The sequence below is a fragment of the Bos indicus x Bos taurus genome, chromosome 3 (assembly GCF_003369695.1).
Source record: "Bos indicus x Bos taurus breed Angus x Brahman F1 hybrid chromosome 3, Bos_hybrid_MaternalHap_v2.0, whole genome shotgun sequence".
Taxonomy (NCBI): domain Eukaryota; kingdom Metazoa; phylum Chordata; class Mammalia; order Artiodactyla; family Bovidae; genus Bos; species Bos indicus x Bos taurus.
In genome coordinates, this window is record NC_040078.1 from 104,113,807 (window position 1) to 104,130,759 (window position 16,953).

At 37.0% G+C, this 16,953-nt stretch overlaps 1 protein-coding gene across 5 annotated transcripts in view; it reads left to right on the plus strand.

Moving 5' to 3' along the window:
- Positions 1-16,953, plus strand: part of FOXJ3 (forkhead box J3) — a 126,044-nt gene that overhangs the window by 103,837 nt on the left and 5,254 nt on the right. For all 5 annotated transcript variants that reach the window (XM_027537626.1, XM_027537622.1, XM_027537624.1 and 2 more), the window contains 5 exons: positions 831-959; positions 4,244-4,418; positions 6,526-6,951; positions 8,186-8,287; positions 8,642-8,833. In XM_027537626.1, coding sequence (XP_027393427.1) covers positions 831-959; positions 4,244-4,418; positions 6,526-6,951; positions 8,186-8,287; positions 8,642-8,833 — 1,024 coding nt within the window. The remainder of the gene's footprint in view (positions 1-830; positions 960-4,243; positions 4,419-6,525; positions 6,952-8,185; positions 8,288-8,641; positions 8,834-16,953) is intronic.

Sequence of the window (16,953 nt, forward strand, 5' to 3'; positions counted from 1 at the left end):
CCCATAAAATCAAATGAGGGCTTCCTAGGTGGCACTGGAGTTACTGCCTGCCAGTACAGGAGTAATGGTTCCCACGAAAGCAGGAGCACAGAAAGAAAAGTAGTAGCAGATGAATAGAACTTTAAAGGGTAGTTGGGCTAATTTCCTCTTTTAAAAATATCTTTTTGTTCTTATTTCTAATTAAAAATGATAATGCATATTATATACAGACTTAAGCATTGTAAAAACATATACCATCAGTGATGAAAGTCTTAAGGGATACCCAGCTGCCTACCAGTTAACCATCGGTAACAGTTTGATACATAGTTCTTTCATATCTAATGTACATGTTAGCATATTATTTTAAAATCAGATCACATATTTATTGATTGTGCAAATACGTTGGATAGTTAAGTTTCTGCTTTTCAATATTATAAACACCATGATGCCTAAATTCTGGTTTTTGTATTCTTTTTTTGATGCCTAAGATTTTGAAAGAAGGAAAGATCAGTTTTGCTTAAAGCTTGAGTAAAAATAAGTTTATGCATTATAGAAATATTTAACAATAAAAATCTATTATAATCCCCTTATTAAATGTTGATGAACTAATTGTACCATTTAGAAAGTTGAATTTATGTACCTCTAGATGGGACATATCCTTCAGTTTGAAAGTATTTTGTGGTGAACATGGAATTAGTGAGTATAGAGCACAGATCACACCAAAGGAAAGACCAGTAATATTTTGCCTTCCTTCCATAGTCCCGGTTAGTTGTATTTTTGTAGAGTTGTTTAAAATGTAATTTTTATAGTGGGAATTGCTCATTCAAATGTTGCTGTTCTTTTCATTGTAGGTAACATTGTACAACACTGATCAGGATGGTAGTGATAGCCCACGCAGTAGCCTTAACAACAGTCTCTCAGACCAGAGTTTGGCATCCGTTAATTTGAACAGTGTTGGAAGTGTGCATAGTTACACACCGGTAAGTCTTAGTGAAGTTAACTCCTTTGTTGAGTACTCATTTAGTGCTTAAAACTGAACAAAATGTAATTGATAATGCAAATAAAAAGTGAATATGTATATTTCTCATTGGTCAGTTCATGATCATTAGCTTAGATAAGTAAAACAGATTTTTATTATACCTTAGCAAGTTAGATACAAACATATTGTACTATGTTATATATTTTGGTCTACTTAATCTGTTCCATGTCCAAGTGAAAAACAATTGGAATAGGAAAAGAATTTTCACTTTACTTTTCTAAAGCTGTGTTTGATGGTATTTTATAGCCCTTGGTTAAAAGTGCTTAGAGGATATGTATATCACCTTGTTTCCCAGAAGTGGATCTGAGAATAGGATTCTACAAACCCCAAAAGTTAGGATGACCTGGTACCCAGTTGCTTACCAGTCTTGTATTTTTAGATTGGGTCTAGAAAACTAAGGTATGCTATAAAGGGACCTGTGTGAGTCTTCTTGTTCCTATGCTGACCCTTGTTATCTGATACTTCTTTTCAAGTCATCTTGAAACTATCTTCCCCAGTAGACAGAAGCCCAGGAGAGTCACACACCAGCCACACTGTTCATGGTACAAATTTGATCTCATCAAATCACTCTCTGTTCCAAGATGAATAAATAGATAAAAGCCTACACAGGGAAAACGTAAAAGGGACAGAGGGGACCCGAATTTAAAAAATAAGAAGAGGGAAACAAAAACTTGTACAGTTCACATTGAATGTAGGAAAAAAGATGACTGAAAACCACTAACAGTGCTCTAGGGGAAAAATATTTTTCAAGAACGCAGAAAAAAACAGATAAAAGAATAACAATTATGTAAAAGAATGCAGTAGGTATGGAGAACTGCGAATTATAGGTGTCCCCAAATAGTTGGTACAGAGCAGTTTTCAAAAGAAATAAAGAATAAAAGGGTTAATGAGCTCTAAGAAAAGTAAATGGAAAAAACTATCTAGACACATCATGACAAATTTTTAAATGAAGTAATCATAGATACTCTAGCAAAAGAAATAAGGTGCATTCAGAGAAACACAAATCATACTTTTCTTCCATAATACTAAATGCCAAAAGATAATGGAACACTTTTATACAGAGTGTTGAGGGTATAGATTGAGAATTACAAATACTATGCCCACCAAATTGTCATTCAGTTGTGAAGTCAAAAAAAGACATTAATTCTTTAATACAGAGTTTGGAAAGCATCCTACCCTTGTTTTCATGCACGCTTCCTGAAAAAAAGTTACATATTTAGCTGATTGGGTGGTGAATTAACTCAGTAATGATGAAGTCATGATAGAAAAGGACTAGTATTGATTGGGAGCATTGACGCAAACTCAGCAAAGATTTAATAATTTTAAGTTGTTTTAAAATAATTAGAGTAGACAATTGTGAAATGGAATCAAAGAACACAGAATTCGGTATTACAGAATATAAGAAGAAAAAGAAGCCTTTATAGAAACAGGTGACAGAAGTGGGAGCAGACAGGTCTGTTATTCCAGTACATGTAAGAGGGTTAAACTCCCCTGTTAAAAACTAGACATTGTAGACCACTTTTTTTTTCTCCTTCATTTAATAAGATAATCAGTCATCAAGAGCTCCTAAAGCAACAATACAATGTGAGCTTCTGGTTGGGCTTATCACGTATCCATAGATTGAGCCTTTAAGGACACAGTAAGGCTAAATGCACTGTGACAGTTTTGTTACTTATGCATACTGTATAAGCCAGATCACTATGGTGTCAGCTCCCTGGGTCCCACAGGATGACACTAAACCAAAGGAACCAGATGAGAAACCGTGCAAGTGATGGGTGCCTGTTGTGGAGGAGTAAATTCCATTCTGTACCTAAATTGTTACACAACTTGCAGCTGTACCTTAGAAAGTACCCCTCCCCCCCACCCCCATTTGGGAACAAGGAGGTAGATGAGAAACCATCTCTTGGCAGATTCCTGCAAGTTAGAGAGATGGACTGCTTTCCTTCAAGTAGAAAAATGGATGAAAAATATCAGATAATAATTTGCTGCTTGTAAGGCCACTCATCATCCCTTGTTCTGGGGTAATCACAGGATTTTCAAAGGCCTAGATTATTCTGCCATTGAGACTCGCTTACATGGCCTGTGTGGAGACAACGTTTAACGTCACCAGAGTGGCAGTTGGTGAAGCCATTGCCCTACACAAAATTCATATTTTTTCAGGTTATTGTAGACTCCTTGTGAGTATCATTTTGAAAGGCTCTATAAACTTACGGTCACTGAAAGTGAAAGTTGCTCAGTCGTATCTGACGCTTTGCGACCTCATGGACAGTATGTAGCCCACAGGCTCCTCTGTCCATGGGATTCTCCAGGCAAGAACACTGGAGTGGGTTGCCATTCCATTCTCCAGGGGATCTTCCTGACCCAGGGATCAAACCCAGGTCTCCTGCATTGCAGGCAGATTCTTTACCATCTGAGCCACCAGGGAAGCCCACTTACAGTCACTGCTCATATCTTATTTAATTTTGCAAAACACTAAAACATATGGTAGTTTGTCACTGCTTGATATAATCTTTAAGAGATATTGCTGATCATGTTTCATTAATTTTATTTCTAGTTGTGCTATTTTCAGAGATAATTCTTACTTTAGTGTTCATGGTACTCTTTTTCCCTTTCAGAGCTCAAGGCCCTGATCTGTTTTTCTCAGCATCTCCTTTGTCTTTTATCCTTCACTTCTCATTTCCCCTAAGTTTCATTTAAAAAAGAAAAATTTACCTACAAATGAAGAGTTAGATGAATTGAAGTTCCTTGTTTCTTTGGGCAGTGTCATACAACCTGACTCAGCAATACTCACAGTATATTAAGTACTTAAAGGTTAATTGAATAAACAAATGAGAAATGTTAGTTTCAGAGTATAGTGCGTTTGAGATGAGATTGCTTCTGTGGAAATTGAGATGAAAATTTCACAGAAACTGGAAGAGTTCCAGGCTTGATTTATCACTTATTATGACCTTGGGAATCTCCTTTAATTCCTTTGAATACGTAACTCCTCCTGTGAAATGTGGAGATTGGATTAGATTTCTGTGATTCTTTAAGAGACAAGTTAATAATTTATGGTGTGCCCTTTATGTGTATACAATTTAATAGATGATAGGAAAGCCACAGACAGGGAAGTTAATTCCTTTGGATTCTATTTTCAGTTCTAGTATTTTTAGTTACATATTTTATGTAACAAATCAATTTTGATATAAAGCTACTAAATTAGTAGGTTTTTTCTTTTCCTGTTAGGTGACAAATCATCCAGAGCCAGTTCCTCAGTCATTAACGCCTCAACAGCAGCCACAGTACAACCTTCCAGAACGAGACAAACAGTTACTTTTCTCAGAATATAATTTTGAAGATCTCAGTGCCTCATTTCGGAGCCTTTATAAGTCAGTTTTTGAGCAGTCACTTAGTCAACAAGGTGAGTTTTAATACTTCTTTGTTAATATTTTATTGAAATTTTTTAAAGAATTATTTTCAGATAACACTGTTATTTTTCCTTAATCTTAGAACATTACCATCATGATAAGGATTGAATGCCTTTTGCGCCTTTACTATAGTCTGTATATATAAGAAATCTATCTTGTCATGCGTGCCTACCTCATTTGATTACTACTGATGTCCTGGAGCACTGTGTTAAAGAATTCTGACACTGCATTTATGGCATATGGGAAGGCCTGTCATGATTAGTTAGTGATGTCTAGCATGTGAAATGTTTTGAGTGGTAAATGTGGCATCACAAGAGTAGATGTTCCTTGCTTTTCTGTCCTGACTGCTGTTACCAAAGAGATAGCTATTAGAGTATGGTAGCACCAAATCTGCGATTTCATGTATGACACTTACAAGTAAACATTGTAGTTGTCGTTATTTTGTACAACATACTTAAATCAGATTTCATGCTAAAAGAGATACTGGTTGAGATGCAGTATTATATTTCAAACAAATACTAGATTGTTGCATTATTGTTGGGGTTTCCCAGGTGCATTTATGTATTAATGTCCTGTCAGCTGCTGGTTTAATCAGAGTCATATGATAGAATCAAGATGTCTCATTATTCGCCCATAGAACACCAGTCAGAAATTGTCGGGAACTCAAACATCGAAGCATTGCTTTGTTTGGCAGGTTAACTGTATTCCAGGTCAGAGAGTATACCTGTTCACAGCAGTAGACAAAATAGACAAAAATCCCTTCCTTTACATTTTAATACATATCACTGACAAATATGAAAGTTAATGTTATACATAAATATTACATATATTGGTGAGTATCCGTAGTTTGTATAGGAAGTTAGTTTTCTGGTTAAAGTAAGAGTCACGTGTTTTCTCAAATTTTATATTAAAATTTTTTTCCTATATAAGTACCAAAATAAAAAAACCCATGTAAGACTTTGCTAAGCAGATCCAGCTTTGCTGATCTCAGTACAAAAATACTGGCTTTGAAATATCAGTGGTAAGTTTCTCATGTTTGAGCCCAAGATGGCTAGAATCCTTACGACTAAGCAAAACAAACGAACAAACAACCAGCCATCTCTACTGCTCTGTTTCATTACTTTTATGGAACATTCTTGAGACAGACACAGTTTAGTGGCTTGTAATCCTAGCAACAACTCTTACGAAGCACGTACCATTGTCATCCTATTTATAATTGAGGTGATTGTGACTTGACGAGGTTAATAATGCTCCAGAGTTACAAGTGTATAAATTGTAGTGCAGAGATTTTAATTATTCTTTTCTGGCATTAAGAAATATGTAATCTTAACCCTTAAACTGCCATATTGGACTTAAAGTTTTTGGAGTAGTCAGAGAAAGAGATCAGAAATCAGTGAGCTTTATTTCTACTCTCCTCTTTTGCCGAAGGTCTTCAGACCTGTAGAGAGCCATCTTGAATGTGACTCAATACCTCTTCCTCTTTTCCCTTAACATTTAGTCATCTTCCAAGGGGCTTCCTTGGTGGTTCAGTCAGTAAAGAATCCGCCTGCAGTGCTGGAGACCTGGATCCCTGGGTTAGGAAGATCCTCTGGAGGAGGGCATGGCAACCCACTCCAATATTCTTGCCTGGAGAATCCCCATGGACAGAGCAGCCTAGAGGGCTGCAGTCCGTGGGGTTGTAAAGAGTCGGACATGACTAGTGACTAAGGACAGCACAGCACATCTTTCAAGACAACCCAGATATTGCCTTTTCAAGGAGGGCTTCTTTGTATTTCGATGCCCCTTACTAGGTAGAACAGGGAAGAAGAGATTCTGTATTCCCTCTGATTACTTTTGCTTTAGTACTTACAATGTTGACAAAATCTCCTCAAGTGTTTGTCTCTTCCCCTTGACCATGAACTATTGAGGACAGAGAATGATGTTTCTTCTCGGTAACCCCAGAGCCCAGGGTATGGTGGATATTACATCAGCATTTGTTCAACTGAACCAGAATTGCTTCCTGACAGCATATACTTTTGCTCTGTAAATAATTTTGCAAATGTCTGTCATAAAATACAACTGAAATCTGACCATCACTGATCTTGCTCTCTCTGTTCTCAGGTTTGATGAACATCCCTTCCGAATCTTCCCAGCAGTCCCACACTTCTTGTTCGTATCAGCACTCTCCCAGCAGTACAGTGAGCTCTCACCCACACAGCAACCAAAGCAGCCTGACCAACAGTCACGGCAGTGGCCTCAACACCACGGGCAGTAATTCGGTTGCACAGGTCTCACTGTCACATCCCCAGATGCACACACAGCCGTCTCCACATCCGTCCCATCGACCGCATGGTTTACCGCAGCATCCACAGCGTCCCCAGCACCCAGCACCACACCCACAGCAACACAACCAGCTCCAGTCACCTCACCCCCAACACCCCTCTCCACACCAACACATACAGCACCATCCGAACCACCAGCATCAGACGCATCAGACATTGACACATCAGGCGCCTCCACCCCCACAACAGGTATCCTGTAATTCTGGTAAGTTTTTGTCTTCTGACTTGTTGTGTTTGGCTGTGAATTCCAATCTTTTATCTGGGGCTTGTATATATTTTCTGTCTGTACTCATCTGTCTTCTTTTATGTTTCCTTGCTGTGGTCCTGTAGTTGTAAATCGTTTAATCCATAGATTAAACTGGATTATTGTCTTGATTACAGTTTATTAGTATAACATAAGCAAACTCAGCAACCCTTGCAGGTTTTGGTTTTTAACTCTTGTCCTTCTGGAAAATGAGCATTTTAAAGAAGAATGTAATGCACAGTCTGTCTGCAATCTGTTGTGATTCAGTGTGGTATAGAATAAAGAGTATAGATTTGTGTCTGAAAGACCTGCATTTCAATCCTCATTATGACTCTTAGATCTTTGGTGCAGTAGCTCTTTTAGTCTTGTTATTTTTTTATCTATAAAAATAAAACAGCCCTGGTATACAGTGCTGTTATGAGGATCACATTGGGAATACAGATATAAAATGCCTAGTCTGGCATGTGTGCTTAGTCACTCAGTCATGTCCAACTGAGCGATGCTGTGGACCATAGCCTGCCAGGTTCCTCTGTCTGTGGAATTCTCCAGGCAAGAATACTGGAGTGAGTAGCCATTCCCTTCTCCAGGGGATGTTCCCAACCCAGGGATCCAATCCTGGTCTCTTGGATTCCAGGCAGATTCTTGACTGCCTGAGCCACCAGGGAGGTCTAGTACTTTGTGTTTATGTATTTGGTGAATGTTCCTACTTTTTCTTTCTTCGCATATTCCTGCCAAGTGTTTCCTTTAGAATGATAGATTCATACCCTGAATTTTTTTTTTTTTTTAAGTCTGCTGCTCATAAGATAGGTCTTGATGGTTTCTGGTGAGATGTTTAACTGACATAGCTCACAGACCAGGCAGTCTCTGCATTGCAGAACTCCAAAGGGTGCTATGGACTTCTGCAAGGTGAATGGGGCCTCTTGGAATTTTGCAGAATACAACTGGGTTCAATTCTTAGATACATCACAGTGGCCTTGTTAAGTTATGTCACCTCTAGGTTCAATTTCATTTATTTGTAAAGTGCAAAGAAATAATACCTTTCCTTCCTGTCTCACAGAACAGATTGCCCAACACAAGATATAGTGGGTTTGAATCCATTTGTAAAACTGGATTGGGATCATCCAATACCAGGAATAAGGCTAGCTCAAACTTTCGCTATCCAAGATTTATAATATTGTCAGTATTATTTTTATAGGTGTTTCAAGTGATTGGTATGCAACACTTGATATGCTCAAAGAAAGCTGTCGAATTGCCAGCAGTGTTAATTGGTCAGATGTAGACCTCTCACAGTTCCAAGGTGAGTATTGATTCCTTCTTCCTTATAACCAAATACACATGATCGTGTGTTTTTGAGTACACTGTAAGTTTCTTTGAAGTAAGCGTCTCCTTATGTAGTGTTTCTTTTACAGTTGGTAGTATGCTTAAAAACAACAATTTGTAAAATTCTTAATTAAGTCTTCTGGCCAGTTGATGTAGTAGATGGTCACAGACAAGAGATCTGAGGGAAATAAGAATCAGTCTTTGAATAATTTAGAAAATGTCATAAGCAAAAGATTACCAGTGGAAGTTTTGAGGGCTGGAAAAAAATTACTGGTTTTTTTGCAATGTTTGCAGGACCATGCTAACAGTATTTTTAATGTTTTCCTCATAGGTTTGATGGAGAGTATGAGACAGGCAGATCTCAAGAACTGGTCTTTAGATCAGGTTCAATTTGCTGATCTCTGTTCTTCTCTTAATCAGTTCTTTACACAAACTGGCCTTATCCACTCACAGAGTAATGTTCAGCAGAATGTCTGTCATGGTGCCATGCATCCAACAAAACCTTCCCAGCACATTGGAACAGGTATGGCTTTAATTTTCTTCTTGATTTTCTCTTTTTCTCATTCATATTTAGTAACTATTTAGGGAAACTTGATATGTTGTTAATGATAGAAGTGATCCATTTATATCTTTTTATTTCTAAGAAATGAAATCAAGTAATTTAAGGTATATCTTAGAAAAAGTAAGATAAAAGAAACTATGTTTTTATCTCGTGATTTACTTGATTATTTTATTGTTTGTGGTCTTTAACCTTTCAAGTTACCAATCGAGAAAATGTCTTAAGGATATGTACATTTTAATTGTAATAAGAACATAGTTTTAAGGTGTTATCAATTTAAATTTGTAGAGACTTGCAATGAAAATCAACACATCTTTTATATCTTCTAAGAATGTTAAAATTAAAGTTAATTTATTTAAATAGTATATACATAATGGAAGTCTCATTTAAGTTTTACTCTGAACTCAAAATTTGTGCTCTGCATTTTTCATCTCACTTTCTTCTTTTATTCTTTCCCCTTATGGCCAATCTCATTTATTCTGTGAAATTGCGGTGCTTACACTTTTCTCAAATTTATATTCTGTTCTTTGTATCCAGGTTCTTTCTCTCTTCATCTTAATTTCTTGATGTCTTTTATCTCCAAGTTGACTTCTTTCCTGTTTGTTGTCTTGTTTTAAAACTTGATGCTGAAAAGCCCTCTCTTTCTATCCTGAGTTGCTTCATTCAGTTGTTATCCTAGCTTATTTCACATACTTGATCTTTCCATATTCTCTAGAACCCTAGTCCTTTTTGTGAATCTTCATTTCTGTGTCTTTTTTTTTTTTTCAGTTTATTTTTTAATTGAAGGGAATTGCTGTACAGAATTTTGTTGTTTTCTGTCGAACCTCAACATGAATCAGCCATAGGCATACATATATCCCCTCCCTCTTGAACCTCCCTCCCCATCCCACTCCTCTAGGTTGATACAGAGCGCCTGTTTGAGTTTCCTAAGACATAAGCAAATTCCCATTGGCTATCTATTTTACATATGATAATGTAAGTTTCCGTGTTACTCTCTCCATACATCTCACCTTCTCCTTCCCTCTCCCCATGTACAAAAGTCTGTTGTTCTCTATGTCTGTTTCTCCATTGTTGCCCTGTAAATAAAGTCTTTGGTACCATTTTTCTAGATTCCATATATTTGCGTTAGTATATGATACTTATCTTTCTCTTTCTGACTTACTTCACTCTGTATAATAGGTTCCAGGTTCATCTACCTCATTAGAACTGACTCAAATGTGTTCCTTTTTATGGCTGAGTAATGTTACATTATTCAGTAATTAAGTCTACTGAAGCCACTTAGCAGCAGCAGCAGCAGCAGCAGCAGTGTTACATTGTGTATGTGTACCACAGCTCCTTTATCCATTCATCTGTCAGTGGACATCTAGGTTGCTTCCATGTTCTAGCTATTGTAAATAGTGCTGCAGTGAACACTGGGGTACATGTGTCTTTTTCAGTTTTGGCTTCTTCAGGGTGTATGCCTATGAGTGTGATTGCTAGGTCATATGGTCATTTTATGTATCTATACACATCACATTTATCTGTTCATCTGTTAATAAACACTTGGGTTGCTTCCATGTTTTAGCTATTGTAAATAGTGTTGTGTGAACATGAAAGTACAAATATTTTCTAGGGTCTGCTTTCAGTTATTTTGGGTATATACTCAGAAGTGGAAATGCTGGATCCTGTGCTAATTCTTATGTTTCATTTTCTGAGAAACCATCATCCTGTTTTTCATAGCAACTGTACCATTTTACATTCCCACTAACAGTCAGTAAGGGCTCTAGTTCGTCTACATCCTTGCCAACATTTGTTATTTTCTCTTTTTTTTAAATAGTAGCTATTTCAGTGGGTGTGTGGTGGAGTCTCATTATAGTTTTGATTTGTATGATTAATGATGTTGAGCATCTTTTCATCTTATTGGCCATTTTTTTATCTTCTTTGGGAAATGTTCTTTGCCCATTTTTTGATCAGGTTTGTTTTTTTGTTGCTGAGTTTTAGGAATTCTCTGTATTTGTGGATATTAACTCCTTATGAATTATAAGATTTACATATATTTTCTCCCATTCTTTTGTTTTCTTTTTTACTGTGTTGTTAGTGGGTTTTTTCTTTTGTTCTGTATACCTTCAGTATAATATCCAAGAAATCATTGTCAAATTCAATGTCATGAAGCTCTATTAAAAGAGTTTTAAAGTTTTAGGTCTCACATATAAGTCTAACCATTTTGAGTGAATTTTGTATATGGTTAATATAACAGCCCAATTTCATTCTTTTGTATGTGTGTATACAGTTTTCCTGTTACCATTTGTTGAAAAGACTGTCTTTTGCTCCATTGAATGGTCTTAACACCTTGTCAGAAATCATTCAACTAAATATATATGTGTTGCTGGATTTTTTATTCTGTTCCATTGGTCTTTATGCCAGTACATTGTCCAACTATGGTATCTTTGTAGTAAGTTTTGAAATAAATGTGATGGAACTCTGCTTAATGTTATGTGGCAGCCTGGATGGGAGGGGAGTTCAGGGGAGAATGGATACATGTATGTGTGTGGCTGAATCCCGTCACTGTTCATCTGAAACTATCACAACATTGTTAATCAGTTGTATTGCAATACAAAGTAAAAAGCTCAAAAACAACAGAAAAAGAAGTGTGAGTCTACCAGCTTTATTCTTCTTCTGGATAGTTCTGACTGTTCAAGGTCTTTTGAGATTCCATATGAATTTTAGGATGGGATTTTCTATTTCTACAAAGGTCATTGAGATTTTTTATATGGATTACATTGAATCTGTAGATTGCTTTAACATATTAAGTCTTGAAGTCCATGAACATGACGTGTGTGTCTATGTCATCTTTAATTTTTTTTCATCAGTGTGTTGTAGTTTTCATTGTACAAGTTTTTAATCTCTGTAAGTAAGTTAATTTATTCCTAAGTATTTTATTCTTTTTGATGTCACTGAAAATGGGATTTATTGTTATTTCCTTTTCAGATTGTTCATATATAGGAATCTGGTTGAATTTTTCATGTTGACTTTGTATCCTGCTATTTTGCTGAATTCATTTCTTATAACAGTTTTTTTGTGTGTAATCTTTAGGGATTTTTACACATGAAATTCTATCTGTGAACAGAGATAAATTTACTTCTTCCTTTTCTGTTTGGATGCCCTTTGTCTCTCTTTCTTGTCTAATTACTCTGGCTAGGATGTCCAGGACTGTGTTGAATAGAAGTGGTGAAAGTGGACATGTTTGCTTTGGCCTTAATAATAGTAGCGGAAAACTTTTCAGTCTTCTACTGTTGAATATGTTTGTTGTGGGATTTTCATACATGGCTTTTATTATGTTGAAGTGATTTCTTTCTATTCCTGATGTGTTGAGTGTTTTTATCATGAAAGGGCTTCCCTGGTGGCTCAGACAGTAAAGAATCTCCCTGCAATGCAGGAGATGTGGGTTTGATCCCTGGATTGGGAAGATCCAAGGAGAAGGGAATGACTACCCACTCTAGTATCCTTGCCTGGAGAACTCCATGCAAAGAGGAGCCTGGCAGACTACATCCCATGGGGTTTCAAAGAGTCAGACACAACTAAGCAACTAACACCTTCACACTTTTATCATAAAAGGTGTTGACTTTTGTCAAATGCTTTTTCTGCATCAGTTGAGATGATTGTGAGGGCTTTCCCCCCTTCATTCGGTTAATGTAGTTATATTACACTTATCGGTTTTAGTTCTTCTTCAAATATGTGGTAGAATTCACCCATGAAGCCATCAGACCCTGGGATTTTATTTGTACAGGTTTTGTTTTTTTTATGTATTGAATCTTCTTACTCATTATAGGTCTGTTCAGGTTTCTTCTTTTTTCATTATTCACTTTTTGTTGATTTTGTGTTTCTAGTAATTTGTCTGTTTCATCTAGGGTGTCCTGTTTGTTGGTATACAGTTATTAAAAGAGTTCTCATTCTTCTGATTTCCGTAGAATCAGTAGTAATGTTACTATTTTCAGTTCTCATGTTAATAATTTGGATCTTTCTTTCTTAGTCCATTTAGTTAAAGCGTTGTCAGCTTTTTAGTTTTTAATCTGAAGAACCACCTTCTGGTGTTAACAGATTTTTCTGCAATGTTTTACTGTTCTCTGTCTCATTTATCTCTGCTCTAACCTGTACTACTTCTTCTGTCTGCTGGCTTTGGGTTTGGTGTCTTCTTTTTGTAGGTCTGTTTTTTAATGTAAGTCTTTATAGCTATAAATTTCTGTCTTAAAACTGCTTTTGCAGTTTCCTATAAGTTTTGGTATGTTGTTTTTGTTTGTATTATCTCTTAAGTATATTCTGACTTTCCTTGTGACTTCTTTTTAATCCATTGGTTAAGTGTGTTATTTAATTTCCACAAATTGATAATTTTCCAGTTTTACTTCTGTTTTTGATTAATTTGTCCCACTGTGGTCAGAGAAGACACTTTGTATGGTATCTATCATTTAAAATCTATTGAGGGACTTCCCTGGTGGTCTAGTGGCTAAGACTCCACGCACTGTATACAGAGGGGCCCAAGTTCAATCCTTGGTCAGGGAACCCATATGCCACAACTAGGACTGAAGATCTTCCATGCAATAGCTAAGACCTGCTGCTGCTAAGTCGCTTCAGTCGTTTCCGACTGTGCGACCCCATAGACGGCAGCCCACCAGGCTCTGCCATCCCTGGGATTCTCTAGGCAAGAACACTGGAGTGGGTTGCCATTTCCTTCTCCAATGCATGAAAGTGAAAAGTGAAAGTGAAGTCGCTCAGTCGTGTCCGACTCTTAGTGACCCCATGGACTGCAGCCCACCAGGCTGCTCCGTCCATGGGGTTTTCCAGGCAAGAGTACTGGAGTTGAGTGCCATCTAGTTCAGCCAAATAAATAAATATTTTTTAGAAATCTGTTGAGACTTGATTTGTAGCCTAACATGGTTTATTCTGGAAAATAACTGATGCACTTGAGAAGAATGTTTATGCTGTTATTGTTGGGTAGAATGTTCTATATATGTCTAGTAGATCTAGTTGGCTTATTGTGTTAAATCCTCTGTTTGCTTATCTTCTGTCTGGTTGTTCTATTATTGAAATAATGGGTATTTAAGTCTCCAACTATAATTGTAGAGCTGTTTATTTCTCCTTTCAATTCTGTTGTGCTCCATGATTTTTGCAGCCTGTTATTAGGTGCATAAATGTACATAAACAATTATAAATGTTTATAATTGTTCTGTCTTCTTGCTATTTTGCACCTTTTGTTGATATATAATATCCTTTAGAGGGAGTAAGACTTTACAAGATATCTCTTATAACCTTTTTTGGTTTAAAGTCTTTTGTCCGTTATTAGTACAGCAGTCTCTGCTCTCCTTTGGTTGCTGTTTGCATGGAATATCTTTTCATCCTTTCACTTTCAATCTGTTTGTGTCTTTGGATCTCAAGTGAGTCTCTTATAGTCAGCATATGGTTGGATCATGTGTTCTTATCCATTCTGCCAGTCTCCATCTTTTGATTGAGAGGTTTGATCTGTTTATATTTAAAAGAATTATTGATAAGGAGTGACTTTTATGTTTTACTATTTCTTTGCTATTCCTTGTGGCTTTTTTTTGTCCCTTATTTCCTGCATTACTGTCGTCTTTTGTGTTTAGTTAATTTTTTGTAGTGAAATGTTTAAATTCCTTTCTCATTTCTTTTTGTGTATATTCTGTAGCTGTTTCTTTGTGGTTACCATGGCAACTGAGTTTAACATTCTAAAATTACAACACACTAATTTGAATTTATATCAGTGTAACTTCTGTAACATATGAAAACTCTGTTCCTTTTCATCTTCACCTCTGCCTCTGTTGGTTGTCAGTGTCTCAGAATTACATGATCCTACATTGTATGCCCAAAACATACACTGATAATTATTTTAAATGTGTTAGTCTCTTAAATTATGTATAAAACATGTGAAGCTGCAAGCCAAAGTTACAGTAATATGAACTTTTATACTAATAGCTTTTAGAAACATATTAGCATCTTAAATCATATATAGAACAAAAAGTGGAGTTAAAAATCATTGTTATGATAATGCTGTCTCCATAATTGCCCATGTATTTACCTTTATTGAGATCTTTATTTTTTCTTATGGCTTTAAGTTACTATTTAGTGTCCTTTGATTTCTTCCTGCAAGACTCTCTTGACCACTATCTTCCAGGACAGGTCTAACAGTAACAAACTGCCTTAGCTTTTACTCATCTGGGAATGTCTTAATTTCTGCCTCACTATTGAAAGTACTCTTTTACCAGCTGTAGGATTCTTTGTTGACAGTTTTTTTTTTTGGTCTCTTTTGGCACTTTGAATAGATTGACCTTCTGGCCTCTGAAATTTCTGATGAGGAATGTGCTTATTGTCTTAATTGAGGATCCCTTGTATGTGACAAGTCACTTCTTTCTTGCTGCTTTCAAAATTCTCTCTTTATCTTTGGCTTTTGAAAATGTGCTCACAATGTGTCTTGGTGTGGGTTCCTCTGACTTGATCTCACTTGGAGTTCATTGAACTTCCTGGATGTTTATATTCCTGTCTTCCATCAAATTTGGAAGGTTTTCACCTATAATGTGTTCAGATAGTCTTTCTACCCCCTTTTCTCTCTTCTTCTGGAACTCCCAGAATGCATAATTGGGCTGCTTGCTAGTGTCTGACAGGTCCCTTAGGCTCTGTTTGCTTGTCTTCAGTCTTTTTTCTTTCTGTTAATCTGTCTCAGTAATTTTCATTGTCCTATCCTCTCTTCAAGCCTGTTGATTGTTTTCCTGTGCCTACTCAGGTCTTCTTGAGTCCCATCCACTATTGTCCTGTCAGAGGGGCCAGGCATCTCTTATGGATTCTCTCTTGACTGAGATCCTGGATTATTTTCTTAAAACCCTTTGTTCCTAGACTTCTGTGGTCATTTCTTTTTGATCCTTGATCAAAAGGATCATTTGTTCTGGAACTGTTGTGTTCTGGTTTTTGTTGTTGCTCAGTCGTGTCTGACTCTTTGCAACCCCATGGACTGTGGTACACCAGACTTCTGTCCTTCACTGTCTCCCAGAGTTTGCTCAGACTCATATGTCCATTGAGTCAATGATGCCATCCAACCATCTCATCCTCTTTCACACCCTTCTCCTCCTGCCCTCAATCTTTTCAAATCTCAGGGTCTTTGAGTGGGCTCTTTGCATCAGGTGGCCAGAGTATTGAAACTTCACCATCAGTCCTTCCAATGAATATTCAGGACTGATTTCCTTTAGGATGGATTGGTTTGATCTCCTTGCAGCCCAAGGGACTCTCAAGAGTCTTTTCTAACACCACAGTTCAAAAGCATCTATTCTTCAGCACTCAGCTTTCTTTATAGTCCAGCTCTCACATCCGTACATGACTACTGGAAAAACCATAGCTTTGACTAGACGGACCTTTGTTGGCAAAGTAGTGTCTGTGCTTTTTAATGTGTCTAGGTTGGTCATAGCTTTTCTTCCAAAGAGCAAGTGTCTTTTAATTTCATGGCTGCAGTCACCATCTGCAGTGATTTTGGAGCCCAAGAAAACAAAGTCTGTCACTGTTTCCCCATCTATTTCCCATGAAGTGATGGGACTGGATGCCATGATCTTAGATTTTTATTTGTTCCCAATTACTCTCTGACCTTGTCTTCTTTTCCCTTCCCCTCCTGTCACACCCCTGCTTGTGCACTGCTGGCCTCCCTACTGTTACTTGAACACTCTGGACACACACCACCTACCTCAGGGCCTTCACACTTGCTCTTTCCTCTGTCTTGAGTGACTTCCCCAGATAGACACATGACTCAAGTTTTTCCCTAAAAAAGCACCTATTCAAGTGATGACTTCCCTGATCATCTTACTTAAATAACACCTACTGTTCGGCACTCCTTTTCCCCCTCCTTGCCTTATTTTTCTCCATAGTGTATATAATGTACTATTTATTTTCCTCCCTTCCTCCCATCTTCATCCTTCCCAATAATCTGAAAACAAGTTCCACAAAGGCTGGGAATTTTATTTTTCGTTTATTCTTATTAGCACAAATACTTCTTAAATGAATGAATGGTCATTCAACAAAAGTCTGCTTTCAAAAAACACGTTTTGTGATTAGAT